Raw genomic sequence first — 15945 nt, 5'->3', positions numbered from 1 at the left:
CTTAAACTTATATAGTGATGTATGTCAATTATTTCTTAATAAAAAGGTGGTTGGGCGGAGTGGTGGAAAGCCTTCGTGTAATTGCAGGCTAGGGGTAAGGCTTAAAAGAAATCCTTTGGGAGCAAATGTGTAGCACAGAGCCTGGCCCTTACTAGACCAAGGCTGCTTTCTAGCCCTGTGACAACAGCCGCAGCAACACCAGTTTTCATAGTGCGGATGGAGGGGAAGGTGGGAAGTGGGAAACAGGGAATCCCACGTAACCTGGTTCTTCAGTCTTTGGATTCCCAATTCCAGCATACTTCTAGTTGATGTTATATGAAATAGCATGTTGGAGAAAATACTTCAAAAAATGATGGATAGCATACCCTTTAACAAATAGGACCTGTTACTTACTAAGTAAAATATATCCTCTACAAGCCAATTGTTTGTTTTATTCTGTGACCTCTTTGCAATAAATTTCAGTACCATTAAAGGCTTAAGTCACATTATTGATTATTTGAATATGTGCGTCATTAATCGTCCATCGCCCTCATATGTTTTATATGTAGATTTTAAGTGTTGTCTTTTGCATTTAGATGGAGAAGAGTGGTCAGAAGAAAGCAGACTATGGGTATTAGCTTCATATAGCACTTCGAGAGCTCCCTTGAGCTGATTTGCCAGTAAATTTCTACACTAAAATGGGCTTTCAGAAGAATGACTGCTAGATAAACTACGAGCGAGGTGTCCTTAGTGAATAAAAATGATTAATCTCAGCTGAATAAATTCACTATCACTGGTCAAATAGTCTCATCCAGTTCTGTTCCCTGGTTCTACGAAAAGCCCTTTTCTTTTTGTATTAAGGTTGTCTGTAATTTTAATGGAAACTTCAAATTATTATCTGATTTTTAAAAATTGGTTCATAAAAGGATATTGATTCTTTAAGGGCGTTTGAAATGTTGTTTATGGGCAAACTGGCTCTTTTGATGGAACCTAGAAACCACTGTGAAGAAAACTTACCTTAATCTGGGCTAAGATATATTTTTTTTTAAATGATCGCATCTCTTATTGATGGATTTCGGTGGGCAGTGATGTCAGTGTGCAAAATGCAAGAGAACCAAAAGGTAAAAGTGAAAATCTGTTAAGCAGGGGTCTTTCTAGTTGCTTAATTTTTATTGCCAGTCATTGAAGCAGACATGTTTCCCAAGGCATTTTCCTGGGTAATGAGAAGATTCTAAAATCAAGTAAGGCTTTTGAACATTGAAGATGTTTGCTGCTGTTCTGTTGAAGAATCCTATAGATTTATAGTGATCCTAAGAGGTGTCTCATATCCACTATATTAACTAGCTTTTTAGAAGCTTATGAACATTGTAGCTTTTATCGATTCCAGAGAATCGTACCCAACAATAAGCAATAAAAGTCGATGGTAACTTTCTTCCCATATAGGGGTGTGCAGATCAATATTTTGAATTCACTGTAATTTGCTGGTAATGGATGGAAGAACTGAAAAAAATTGTGAAGCCTTGTGGGGCACAGCTGTGCAGTGTTGCCTTTTTATCTCAGCTCGCTGTAGGTCACAGGCTTTCCCAGGGAACAAGAAACGTAGTTAAGTGGCAGGGCTGATACGGGTATTTATCAAGAGCCTTCATAAGTCTCTTCTAACGGAGAAAAGAAAATCACAAAACTTGTCCAGGCTGACCTTGATTTTATAGTCCTGATGGCCCTCCAAATGTGTACTGTCTTAAAGGCAATTAAAATTCTAAATATCTAGCCTTTGTGTTTGCTCTCTTTCTGCTAAAGGAGTTGTCCTGATCATTAGTAGCAGGGTGTGTGATTTCACATAAGCCTGTTGACTTTGAATCTTCCAGTTGTCTTCCAGAACTGTGCCAGGTCCTACATCTGGGGGGCGGGGGGATGGGAGGGCGTGGCTGCACACCAGCTCTTCCGTGCTACCCATTTCTCTCTCTTAGAGCTCTTCCCTTGTGCCCTGGGCGCCTGTCTAATGGGAGTAGTGCGCATCAGTAGGGAGGGCTGACATGTCGGGTGCCCTCGTGGCGAGGAACAGTGCTGAATGCAGGATGTGTGTTCTCGTAATCTTCTCAACACCTGGTGACAAACTGTAATATTCTCATTTTATTATTTAGGAAACTGAATCTTAGAGGAGTTAAGGACGTTTTTCGAGGACGCTTTCTAGCATTGACTTGCGTTAGAATATAAGATATACCTGAATCTTGTTCATTTAATCACTATGAAGTATACAAATGGCTTGAATAAGCAGGGGGTTTTTCTTGGTGTAAAGTTTGGTTGATCTGATATATATTTTCTTGTTTAGCTTCTTTTGTTGTGAAGAACTGTGGCTCCTCTGATTTGAGCAAAACAAGTTTCCTTATTTTCTAAAATGACACACTTTTGCTTGAAAGAGACAGTTTTTTGTTCTTTGAGAACAAAATGAGCACGTAAAATACAATGGGCCTGTGGGCTGGAAGCTATTATCCTTGAGGAAATAAAGGCACTTCCTTTAGTATATAGTAAACGCTCAATAAACTGGAGATGTTATTACTAGAAGTACTAGTTATTACTCAGCAAACCCCACAGAGAAGTGTGGAAATGTTGACTGAGGAGGCAGGTTTCTCTTCTATAATACTGAATTGAAAGGCGGTATATATACAAACATCTGATTCCCAAGCTTGATTTTTTGACATCAAGGGTGTAACATGTTAGGAAGCATCAAAAACCATCGTAATTGGCTGGAAAGGAAGTTTGTTACATTTGCTCATTTACTTGGGGTTAGCTGATTATTTGACTTGTTACGCTTTTCTGCCTTAAAAGGTCTGTGTTAAAAGTAATGTGTTTGCAAAGCTTTGCTTCAAATAATATCAGAGTCTATAAAAATAATTTGAGTGTGAAATTTGCTTAGAAAGAGCTCAAAGACCCGTGTTGTATCACTCCTTTCTAAGAGTGATTGCCAGTGTGTCAACTGTGAAAGCAGCTTGATGGCCTTCACGAAGGAGGTCCATGATGCAAATGTACCAGGTCTTACTTAGTGATGAAACATAATTGTACTGCTCTGCACTCAGGCTGTTGTGGATTCAGAGACAAGCTAAGCCATTTACCAACCCTGTGACCTTGTGTGAGCTGCACAACCTGTTTGTGCCTCAGTTGTGTAAAATGGAAACAATAATGAAGATTCAATAAAGTAACGTATGTCACCACGCCGGAAATGTTAGATGCTGCCATTAAGTGAATGGAGGCAGGTGAGCTTAGTAAAGAAAAACAGTTCCCACCATTTATGTAAAAATTTTAACTTGGAAAAGGGATTTTAATTTTCATGCAAGAAAGACCTGGGCTGTGACCTTTGCTCTTGTCTTACTTTGCAACTTATCTCCTGTTCCTGCCCCTCAGGGACCCCTGGTCTAGCTGAAGAGGTTCTGCTGTCCCCTCCTCCATGTTCAGGTTTCCATGATTTAACTGCTGAAAGGCCCTCCGAGCTTTTGGCCAGCCCTTTTTCCTAATCTCTGAAATGGCACCTTGCCCTTAGCTCCTAAGGTTTAAAGCTTCCCAGAAGTTAGGTATTTCTTCTCAGCTCCTGTAGATCCTGTACACACCTGTCTCTCTTGAATCTGTCCCCGCCCCGCCCTCCCTTTCTTGCTTCCCGGACAGCTGAATAAGCTTCCTGATTCCTTCCCATTTACTCTTTGACACCCTGATGCCAGAGTGATCTTTTTTAGCATGTAGACTTGACCATCTCATTCTCCTATTTAAAATGTTCCATGAGCTCCCGCATTGCCTATAGGATAAATGCAGACTCTTCCAGAAACCTCCTCTGGTTTGGTCCTATCGCTGCCTCCATTCTCATGTCCTGTTGGGTTTTTCTTTCCACCTCTGTTCCAGCCATTCCAAGTTTACTAAGAGCTGTGGACTGTTTCACTCCACCCTGTCTTGCTACATCTGTTCCCTCTCTGGAATGCCCGTTTCCTCGCCCACCCCTGAGGCTGCTTGGCCAACTCCCAGATGCTGCCAGAGAAAAGGCTCAAGTATTGTGTCACTTGGGAATATTTGAATCGCAGGGAACAGAAAACACAAGTTCAACTGGTTTAAACAATAAAGGGACTCGATTGGCTCATATAACTGAGAAATCCAGGTATAGGCAAGCTTCCAACCCATTGTTTTGAAGACATCACCCAAGACCCAGTTTCTAGCTATCTTTCTTCTCTGGCACTTTCGGTGTCTACCCTGTGGCCACCATTAGCTTCCCCAGGTTAATGCTCCTTCTTTCCTGCCAGCTCTCTCAGAAAAGGAGGGAGTTCTTTCCCAGGAGCCCAGAGCAAACATTGTTTTGCATCTTGTTTTTCCAGATTGAATCATCTGCCATCTTGGAACCAGCTACTTTGGCAGAGGCAATAGACTTTGTCATTAGCTTCACTTGACCTAAGCTAAGCCTTGAGGTTGAGAATAGTGTCAGTTCCACCAGATTTTGTGTCCTAAATAATAGGGAGCATTGTTGGGCAAGAAACAGTCCTGACCCTCCTCAAAGAAAGCTGATCACCGCCCCCCCCATTGGTGCTATTGCATACTTTGAAAAGACCCCTATTCCAGGACCTTCCACACTATATTTTACAGCAAGTGAAGTCCTTTATCCCCAGTGCCTGGCACAGCACCTGCCACATCAGACTTTACTAAAAAGCATGTGATTGAATAAAAGAACCCCATTTCACTTGCTTTAATCCCCACACATGCCCCTTGCCCTCACTCTTGGCAGACAGAAGATTTTGCCTTCTGTTGTTTCCAAAATTACAGAACCCCAAGTGAATTGCTTCAGTTTTTCTTGGCTCTTCTTTAACAGGTACCTGTTTTCACTGTACACTGCTTGTCTTCCTCTTGAGAGCAAAGACTGCCCTCTTTTTTTTATTGTTCATGCCAACCCTCTCTGCTTGTGTATTCATTCAAATTCCCTCTCTCAGTCGCTCACGTCACCTCTCTGTCCCATCGCTGATATTTTCACAGTGGAGGGTAGCGGAAAACATTGGAACTGGATGACACAGGTTCAGACTTTGCTTCCGCCATCTCTTGGCTTTGTGACCCTGGGCAATTGCTTGTCTCCTCTGGGCTTTCCACAGGAAGATGAATATCCTGCCAGACAGCCAGGTGATTTCATCATGAAATTCATAGACTCGGTTTTTAATAAGATCTTAGAAGGCCAAAAGAGGCAGACACTCATATTGTGACTGAGAAACTTTGTCTATGAAAAGCTCCTGTGAAACTAATGCCGAGTCTTGAGGATGAAAGCTATTTATTTGGGTTCAAGACCAAAAAAACCCAACCTGGAAAGCAAGGAAGATGGTAACTGTTTTCTTCTATTTTTCAAAGAAAGTGAGTATGTGGTTTTGATCAAGTAAACATTTTTACCCAGCAAGCGTTTTGTGTGTACCTTTTGTGGTTTACTTTGTTGAACTTTACTACCACAAATAAATACATTATAGTGCATTCTGGTTATAGATATAAAAATAGCATGAAATAAAACCTACAAGAAAGGAGAGATCCTTTAGGATTCTCCACCCATCTCACACTCCTGCTAAGGGATATTAGTGGTGTTTTACAGATTGAATGGTTTGAATGTCCAAGCATATCTGTAGAGGTCTACCCCCTGCCTTCCAGCTTTATGGTCCAGGTTTATATACAGAAAACCATGTAGTCAATGGGGCAGTTCACTGGATTTTTCAAGGGTTGTTTGAACATGGGCTGGTTTTGCCTGCTGCTCTGATTCAGACTCAAGCCTTCTGTAAGCTCTGGTTCTGTGGCATGAACTTTGCTGTCCTCTGCTTCTGTCTTCACAAGTGCCTCTCTGAAATGGAGGCCAGAAAAATGGGTCCGAAAGCATTTCTTTAAGAGAACTAATCCCCAGATGAGCCTAGACCGCTAGCTAATTTTACACGCTTATCAGCTAGGGGGGGTTCCATTTGGGGTACCTCTTTTTGTCCTACAATACTTCCCACTTGCAAAGGAAATAACTGAAAACCTGGGCTGGCCCGGTGGTGCAGCAGTTAAGTTCTCACGTTCTGCTTCTCTGCAGTCCGGGGTTCGCCGGTTCAGATCCCAGGTGCGGACATGGCACCGCTTGGCAAACGCCATGCTGTGGTAGGCGTCCCACATATAAAGTGGAGGAAGATGGGCATGGATGTTAGCTCAGGGCCAGTCTTCCTCAGCAAAAAAGAGGAGGATTGGTTGTAGTTAGCTCAGGGCTACTCTTCCTAAAAAAAGAAAGAAAGAAAGAAAGAACTGAAAACCTAAAACTCCGCTACTATATAGTGACAGCTAGAAGAGGTATTTCATAAAGAAAAAAAATCCAAAGGCAAACGGTTTATGCAAACTAAGAGTCCTTAAGGGGACTTAAAAGTCCCAACCTCGGCTAAACAATGTGTACAAACAACCCTCTCTGTAGGTCTCCAGGGCTGGGGTTCAGGTGGTGCTATTTCGGAAAGTTCCCTGGGTGACATTAACGTGTAGCCAGGCTGCATTCAGAACCACTGCTTGAGCTGAATTACCTCAATCCCTTTTATTTTCTCTCCCCTGTTAGCATTTACACATTCAAGTTATGCTGTATAGTCTTACACCTGGTGACATCTCTTTTGTTTTGTGTGTGTGTGTTTCCCCAACCAGCTTTTAAGTATGTTTTATTCTGTTTCCTTGTGTGTCCCTGACAGTGCCTGATACACTGCCTTGCACGTCTCGGCCCTTTGAGGTCTCTCCCTGGATTAATAGTTCATCTGTCAGTGCAGAATGGTTGTAGTAACCCTCCACGATGGGGCGAGGCCACCAATGACTACTTAAAGAATGATGATAATGGGAAAATACATGAACTTTAGATCTAAGGCTTCTAGAAGGTAGTGGGGGAAGGATGTATCCTAGACATAGCCGTTCTATTTGTGGGAGGGTTGGGGGTGGGTTGTTTTTTGTTGTTGTTGTTTTTGGAGGGAGTGCAAGTTCTGGAACTTCCAGGTCCTCTTTCTTTTTCTGGAGGACCTCCCAGAGTATGAATCTTGGTAGACTTGGCCCCACTTCCCACTGTGATTGAGGAGGGAGCCAGTATTCCTTTTTCCTGCTCCCTAGGCAGCTGAGGCAGAGACCCAGGTGTGACCATGCCGACAGCCACAGGGAATGGGAGCCTGCCAGGAGTGATGAGGGACGGTTCAGAGCTCCTTCCTGGGCTCTGAGCTCGAGTGGAATGTTCACCTGCAGGGGTGTCCAAATTGGGCTGTTTCCCGGTGTGGCCATCTTCTCTGGGGTTTAATTTCTTGGTTCCTGCCCATTTTCTGACCTTGTCTGTGTCACCTGTCACTTGTCCTGTCACCTGTATGAGAGCTGGTAGATTTTTTTACTTCCTAGCCTTATTCAGTTTTTGTTGTTTTTAAGAACCCCAGCTGCTGCGCAGTACAACGCATTTACCAATGTGTATCAAAATTCTCCCCGCTTGTAGATTTTAAATGTGGACGCGCTCGTGGCCCTGTGTAAACTGTGCCTCTTATCCTTTTCCTGTCTGTTCTCTCTTCTCCTATCTTGTCCAGCCCTGATTTTACATAGCGTCTTGTATGGTAATGATTCCGTAGTTTATTTCCAGCCCCGACCTCTCTCCTGAACCCAGGTTCATATGTCCAACTACCTGTTTGGAAATTTCTATTTCGAATTCTTATAGACATCTTGGATGTAACGTATCCAAGCAGAACTGTTCTTCCCTCAAACTCCATTCGCTCAGGCCAAAAACTTTTGATTCCTCCTTGCTTTCTGTTTCACATTCCACATCTGGTTCTTTCATAAATTCTGTAAAAACCTGTCTCAAATCTGACTGCTTCTCACCATCTGCACTGATGGTGCTAGCCACAGTCTTCTCTCGCTTAGACTATTTCTATAACCTCCTAAAAAATTGGGGTTAAATATTGCCTTAAAATCAGCTTCGAATATTTAGATACTTATTTGTTCATCCTTTCTGTTTTCTATCTTACACCCCCACCCCCAGCCTTCCTTCCTCTCTTCTCTTTTGAGAGAAAGAAATTTAAAAATTTTTTTGAAATAATTTTAGACTTTATAGAGAAGTTGTGAGACAGTTCAGAAAATTTCTGTATACCCTTCCACTAGTTTCCCCTAATGTTAACATCTTATATAACCTTAATACCTTTGTCAAAACTGTGAAATTAACATGAATACATTACTCCTAACTAAGCTGCAAACTTTGTTAGGATATCACCAGGTTTTCTACTAATGTCCTTTCTATGATCCAGAATCCAGTCCAGGATCCTTCACTACATTTAGTCATTATTGCTCCTTAGTCTCCTCTGATCTGTGACAGTTTCTCAATTGTTCCCTGTTTTTCACACCTCTGACAGTGTTGAAGAGTACTGCTCAGATGTTTTGTAGAATGGCCCTCAATTTGGGTTTGCCTGACGTTTTTTCTGGATTAGGCTGGAATTAAAGTTTTTTAGGGATAATACCACAGAGGTGAAGTCCCTTCTCATCGCATCATCTCAGGGGCACATGCTGTCAAGGTGATTTATCACTGGTGCTGTTAACCTTGATCGCTTGTCTGTCAAGTTTCTCCGCTGAAAAGTTGCTATTTTTCCCTTTCCCTACTCTGTTTTTGGAAGTGAGTCACTAAATCCAGCCCACTCTCAAGGGGAAGAGAATTAAACTCCACCTCTTGGAAGAGGGGGTATCTACGTGTGTTATTTGTAATATATGTAAGTCTCCTTTCTCTTTTAAATCATAAACTGACTCCTCGGTTAAGAAGAATAGTTCAAAGATTCCCTAAACACGTATGGCATGTGTAGCCGTATTTTGCTTGTGTATGTATAACTATTAAATACTTACTAAACGGTATATATATTTTTAAATTACCATGTGGAAATTGCTTGTACATATTAAGCATTGCAATTTTCTCTATTGCCTTTGTGAATGAAACAAGTTATTTTCTCCTTTTGGGGCTGAGGTTGGCCAGGGGAAAGGGGCAGAATCATTTGTTTTGGCCCTCTTTTCTTCTGGACTCTCCAAGAATCTCTTCCTGGATTTGAGGAACCCTCATGTGTCTTCAGGATTCTCAAGAGATGACAAGAAAATAGCAGGGTTCTCAAGCAAGATTAACTTTCCTTCTCCTTTATTTTCAACATACATATTTGCTAGTTAGCACTTTTAGAAAGGGCAAAGGAGATCATAATATCAAGCAAGTAATGATATATAGCAATTCTAATAAACATTAAAGTCATTGAGAAATAAATATCAATGAAAATAATTTTAAAAGTTGATATTCTTAAATATGACATGAGTTTCTTTAATCCTGTGATGATTAATAATCATATACTGTTTAGTTCAGACTGGCGCTTCTTGCCCTTTTTTCTCTTTCTCCCCCTCTTCTTTCCTCCTCTAATTCTTACCTGACGCTAAATTTTTAACACATGTTCCAAAGAGACTAAGCACAAGCTTTAGTTTAGGACTTGGACTAATACCACATGTCTCTTCTAATTATCTAAGTGTGTGTTAGTGACCTCTTCCTGTTGTTAATAAAAGTACCACACACACACCAAGCACCACAGGGGCCGGGCAGTAAAGGCTGTGATGCTGGTCATTTACGTCTGACTGGTGCAGCTGGATCAGCGTGGGGGCCCCACGCATTAGGGCAGCAGCCAGCCCTTACTCAGCCTGCAAGTGGCTGAGCCCTCCTGTATTTGCAGCCTTTTGCAGCTACTGTTCACAAGGTCTTGGCCACAGCACATTCATTTCTCTCACTTTATTACCATCACATCTGATTCCAATTTGCTACCAAATTGAGTTTCCAGTCCCGAGCCTGACATTCAAGCCGTCAGGTGGATTAGCTCCTTCAGCTTGGTTAGCGTGGGAGCTCCAGGTCAGTTGACAGTGGCCTATTAAATGTCCTCTGCTCCTCGTCTTGGAAGCTCGGCTGCCGTCCCGTGAAGCAGCCGTGCTGGTTACCCACCGTAACCTTTCTTCTTGTTTAGAACTCATAATTCTAGACCTATTGGAAAGACTTCTGATTAAAAACAGAGCTGGTTTTTATCCCTTATCTTGCTGTTTCAGCAGTTTTTTCCCAGAGCAAGGCAACCAGCTTATGGTCAGGTCATTTGGTGGAATATGATTGATTGAACTATTTGGGATCATTCATTTGGCCCTTTCTCTTGTATATCTTCTGAGTGATCTATTTGCATGTAGAGCTGAAATAGCATCTAGCTTATTTTTTTTTCTGTTATTAATGATAATACTTGAGGTGCCCTCCTTTTCTTTTTATGCTGCTGTCAGATTAATGTACTGGACAGAGCAGAGTTTGCTTGTCTGAGCTCCAGGCCCTTTGCTATGCAGTGGGTCTCAGTAATTCTCTTCTAAAAAACAATCTGGTGAACAATTACTTCTAGGGAGTTCTCTTTTTTCTTTTGTTTTTTTAAAGCTGACTACAGAACTAATTTCTCAGTGCTTGTCATAACCAAAGATACACATACAGAATATTACTTATTGTTTTTCTATTTACATGTCAGTTCCCAAGGAAAACTGTCTTGGTCAAAGACTTTCCTCTTGTCATTAGGGGCTTTAGTAAATGAAAGTATATTTATATCTCAGAATCAGGGAGCCAAGTTCAGCAAACACTATAATTTCTTGGGGCTAACCAAGATTAAAGAGAAAAATGAAACAAACAAAAATAATGAAAGCGTTTCACCACTGAACCCTGCAGCCCTTGAAAAGAAAATATTAGCTATTGAGAGAAGGAAGAAGATACTCTGTTCCTAAAATTGTTGATTGTTTCTTCTTGCAATTAAACTGTGATATGGTTATTGTAACTCTGTATCAAAATATATCTGCCAGTTAATAAGTAAGGCATATTGTATTTAAAGCAGCATCCTCCCCTGCAGTCTGCTGCTCTCAAGGCCATTTTCTGTAAGCTGTGTTGGAGTAAATTGCACTTTTTAGAAGTAAGGTCTGAGGCCATTGTCCATTACAAACCTTTAAGGATCCAATAAAAATTGGGAACAGGAAAGGTGAGTTCGAAGCAGAGGGGGAAACACCTTTCAAAAGATAATGCTCAAGCTCTGAGAAGGAAAGAAAGAAAGATAATTGTGGGAATGAAAAACCAAATTTACTCCAGTCTTTCAAATTTATAGTGCACTCTTTTTGAGTTGAAATAGCCAGATGACTCATTGCTTCCTATTCTATAATTATCGTCATCAAGTAATCATTCTTGAGTACCTGGACTTCTGAAAGCTACATTACGGGGTGGAGATATTTCTGTATCCTTTTTTCTTTGTTTGATTTGTTGGCTTGTTTGCTTGGTTGTTGTTTTTTTATAAATTTTCTACAGCCTCTCTATAGTTAGGTAGATAATGATCTTAATTTGGGATAAGTGTAAGAGCACCCTTTTAAAACTATAAAGCACTCTGTTAATTGTTACTGTTTGTCTTTTTAGAAGTTCACTAACCTACTTTTAAATATCCTAAATCACATTTAAGAAACAATACCAGAAGGAAACCTTTTGCTTTTTTTTTTTTTTTTTTTTTTAAATAAAGTGTAATCTTAGGTATGTACAATGTTTTGCATCACTTTATTTCTGTTGGGGGCGAATAGATTGATTTAACTGCCCTTTTCATTTCACTTTGCATGTAATTATAATCCTGCAAAATTTCTCCTCCTCTTTATATCTGTTTCCTCTTTGGATAAGTCCTTTGGTTCCTCAGATTTTCCTTATGTTCAATCATAGGTCTGTGAACTCAACTCAGTATTTTACTGTCATTGCTTTGGGAGGATTAATGTCTTTTCTGCTCTTGAATTTAGATAAACTGTGTTCGTACCTTAAACACAGTGTATAAAGAGAACAGTGTAAGAAGGGATCCAACATAAAATTATGACACTAAAATCTTTTCAGTATAGAAAATGCCAAATCAAGCATCATGAAGGACAGTACGTTTTATGTCATCCATTCAGTGTCCTAGCAGTCCAAGGGTAATGTAGCATCTCATACATATGTTTTGTTTTGTTTTTTTCTTTTGCAGAAGGAGCTGAGTCTCCCCAGAAGAGGAAGTTTGTAAGTAGCATAATTTTGTTTCCTTATTTTATTTTATTTGGTACAGTTGGTAATGTGATTATTCTCTGACTTGATAGATTTTCAGTGGTAAATGGAAAATTAATGATAAACAAATGAATTAAGAAAACAAAAAACTTTGTGTTTATTTATAAATGTCAAATATTAATGATTTCAAGAAAACTTGCAGAAATTTTCCAGAGTTTGTTCCTTATGGGCATTGTAAACCAAAATGAATATTTATTCCTGAGAGAATCTTAAATTTAAAAAATCTATTATGTAATCAAGCAAAAACGTTATTTGCTTTGCACATAGTATAAATTGATCTGAATCAAGAATTAGTGCTCTTCTATATGATCAGGAAATCTATGATTGTTCTTTGTACTATAGTTTTTATGCAGAGTAAATGATATACTTTTGCATTTGAATTGATAAAGACTTTGAGCCAGCTAAACTTTCTACTGTTACATCTGGATCTTACTGAACTGATTCGTGTAATGCTCTTGTATAGAAATAGTAGATTTATGAACCTTGACTTGATTTCTTTATAGTGTGTTTCAACGTTTTATTTTTAAGGCTAATAAATCATAGTTTTTTCCATTAGCAAGTTGCAGAATGAAATTGCCTTTAATATTCCACTAACTTTATGGTAGATTTATTATCAACTAGTACTATGCGAGGGCTGGTGTGGAAATATTTGGATTTGATATCTAATTTATGTTGAAGAACTTAATAGATGGGGCAATGTCCTCTTTTAAAAATGTTACAATATTTAAGGTAAATTTATACAAGTGTCAACTCGGAGAATTAGAAATGTATATGGTGACTGTTGAAAGATAGAATTCATTCTGTTGACTAAATTTTGGAAAATTTCAGCTTTTTTATCTAGGAACCAAAACTTCATCCACCATGAGCATTTCATTACTGTCCATTTTGGTTCCTCCTTTTTTATAAATTTAGGCTGCCAGGAGGACACTGGATTATTATTCTTGGAGAACGTGCCTGGATAGATTTTCACTAGCTCCCGGCTTAGATCTCCTTTGACTAGAGGTTAATGGCCTAATAGTTTGCCGTAATATAATGCCCTTAGAATCAGAAACTTCCCTTCTTCTGCATCATTATTAGACTCTGTCACCTAGACTGGGGAACGTCCAAACTTCTTGACATTTCCCATCAGGATGAGAAATAAGAAACAAGAAAAACAGAAATAACAGGACATGAAGTATCTTTATAGGAAAAAAATCTCTTTTCCCTCAGACTTTTATTTAATGGTGAAAGCATCCTAAGTTTGTCTTTTATATTTTACTTGAAAACTTGAGAACTTCAGTCAAATCTTTCTTTTAGCTTTTATAATAGATTGCACTCTTTTCCCCCTGTTTCTGAGTTGGTGTGTTTCCTATAAATTATTATTAAGGTAATGTTAATTAGCAAATTAGATTCCCCATATCTGTTTAAAGGCTATATTTCCTTTTGCACTTTTGTAATTCTCAGTTCTCTTAGTGTTAGCTGATAGCCATGAGTTGATGGGGAAATATAAAGAAAATATTTAAATATCTCTACTTGGAAGCATGGAATCTTTAATGAAAAAAAAGGAAGATGGCATAAGTTTGGAGTCCATGCTTTGAACATTTAAGCCATTGAAAATGTCCTCCCTAATAAAAATCAATAGGTCTATCAATCAGATGATGGGAATAAAGCATAATATATATGTCAACATAAGTCTACCTTTTTTCTTAAATGCATTCTGAAAAACTTAATACTTCCAAGTGAAGCAAACCAAAAATCAACGTGCTATTTTGTATTTTCTACTGAATACAAATATTCCGCAAAGAATTAATGATGCGTGATATAGATGTTCTGGGGCTTAACGCCACTCAGCACTTTCAGTGACCACCATACAGAATGCCGGTAATTACTCTCTTCATGCAAGGTTCTTTTATGACTTTGAGCAAAAGAAAATGCTTTTAAAAATAAATCCTAGAGTGGTTTTCATACAAATCTAATGAAGAAGGGTACGAGTATGTCTTTATTGGGTTTTGGTACCAGCCAACATAACAGTACCTGATTGTTGAACCTGTTAACACTTCCTCAGTTTATCTATTGCATCAGTGCTTTCAGACCTGTCAGTACCTCCTCCCAGAAAGGCTGAGGATCTGATCCAGCTGTTCTGTTGTCTTCTTTCCACATTAACAGTGAGCAACTGCCCAGTGTGATGTACTGCTCATTGTTTATGGTTACACAGAGATGTGATTGAACTTGTCAGATGGTGTGTACCTTGAGAAAGGCTGTGCTTTTGGAAGAAGGCACCTGATTTTGTTACATCTGCCGCTTCTAATTTGTATGCCTTGAAGGATGATATTTTTTTTTTTAGAAGATTTTATTTTTTCCTTTTTCTCCCCAAAGCCCCCCAGTACATAGTTGTATCTTCTTTGTTGTGGGTCCTTCTAGTTGTGGCATGCGGGACGCTGCCTCCGCGTGGTTTAATGAGCAGTGCCATGTCCGCGCCCAGGACTCGAACCAACGAAACACTGGGCCGCCTGCAGCGGAGTGCGCGAACTTAACCACTCGGCCACGGGGCCAGCCCCTTGAAGGATGATATTTTTAAAATATATTTTCATCATTCAGACACTTATGGATTTATCAGATTTTTTAAAAAAATTAGTATTGTTTTAAATAAGCTTAAAGATAATTTTTATGATTGAAGTCATATGATAGAAACACATTTATATTTTATATATGCATATATAAAAGTTAAAGCTTTCACAAAAGAACACAGAAAATAGGCTTTTACTTTTATTACTAATTAAAAGTATAAAAAAGCAAACTATTCTGTCTAGAAAAAAGTAATTCAGATCCCCACTGATTTGAATTTATGATCATTTTCTCAAGAACTAACTTGAAGTCTGGGTTATTTCATATGTTTTAAAAGGTTGCAAAGGCAATGATTGTGCTTTTTTTTTTTTCTTTTATGGTGCAAAGGGCAACAGAGGAGAGAGAAGTCAAGGGAGCTGCTGTCTGGGCAAGATGTTACTAGATAGCCAAGGGACCCCAGATCAATTTTTCCAGAGGCTTTTCCAGCCCTTTACCAACTTCAAGTCTCCAGATTCCATCTCTACTCTGCTCCATGTATAGCTGGGTTTTAGCTAGTTCTCTTCTACCTTTCACAGAATAGCCATTTGCCAAGGCTCTTGATCCCAGATACTTCTGGCACTTTCCCCCTCTCTCTCTCTCCTTGGAACCTCTGTCTCGCTCCCCCTCCTCTCAGCTACTTGTCAAAATCTGTACATCCTTTGAATAAATCGTGTCATAGTCATACAATGAAATACTGTACACCAGGTAGAATGAATGAAGTAGAGTACGTTATCAATAAGTATACTTATCAAAAATATAGTGCTGAGTAAAAGCTAAATGGAAATTCCAGATCCAAGCTAACATTTACACTGTAAAATTTAAAAATATGCAAAACAAGATATTATGTTTTTTCTGAAGATGAACATTTTCAGTAAAAATATAAAAACATGCATGGGAAGCAAATTTACAGTAAAGCTAGTAAGCTTTATCAGCGGAGGGAATGAAAGAGCTGCGGTTTGAGAGGGCTCTGCAGGCAGTTTCATGTATATCATTTATGTGGTGTGTACGTGGGTGTTTATAATATACCCTCTATGTTCTGATATCCTTGAAATATTTTCTTTTAAATGCTCAGTAATTATATGAAGGTTGAATTCAAACTTTTAACTAAATGTTTATGGAGTCTTAAAAATAATTTGAAGAAAAAAATTGTATAAATGTTAATCTGTTTAGAACGAAAGAATTTACTATAGCTGTATTCTTTATTTATCTCATGGTGAAGATTGGCCCCAAAAAGTGCAATCTTATGGTAATAGGAATATCTGCTGTGGCAC

At 39.2% G+C, this 15945-nt stretch overlaps 1 protein-coding gene across 13 annotated transcripts in view; it reads left to right on the top strand.

The window, feature by feature from the left end:
* The window catches only part of MAST4 (microtubule associated serine/threonine kinase family member 4), a 576955-nt gene that overhangs the window by 291770 nt on the left and 269240 nt on the right, over nt 1–15945 (top strand). For all 13 annotated transcript variants that reach the window (XM_070586853.1, XM_070586850.1, XM_070586852.1 and 10 more), the window contains one exon: nt 12015–12046. In XM_070586853.1, coding sequence (XP_070442954.1) covers nt 12015–12046 — 32 coding nt within the window. The remainder of the gene's footprint in view (nt 1–12014; nt 12047–15945) is intronic.

Source organism: Equus przewalskii, chromosome 20, assembly GCF_037783145.1.
Source record: "Equus przewalskii isolate Varuska chromosome 20, EquPr2, whole genome shotgun sequence".
Taxonomy (NCBI): domain Eukaryota; kingdom Metazoa; phylum Chordata; class Mammalia; order Perissodactyla; family Equidae; genus Equus; species Equus przewalskii.
This window is presented reverse-complemented; position numbering and strand designations above follow the sequence as displayed.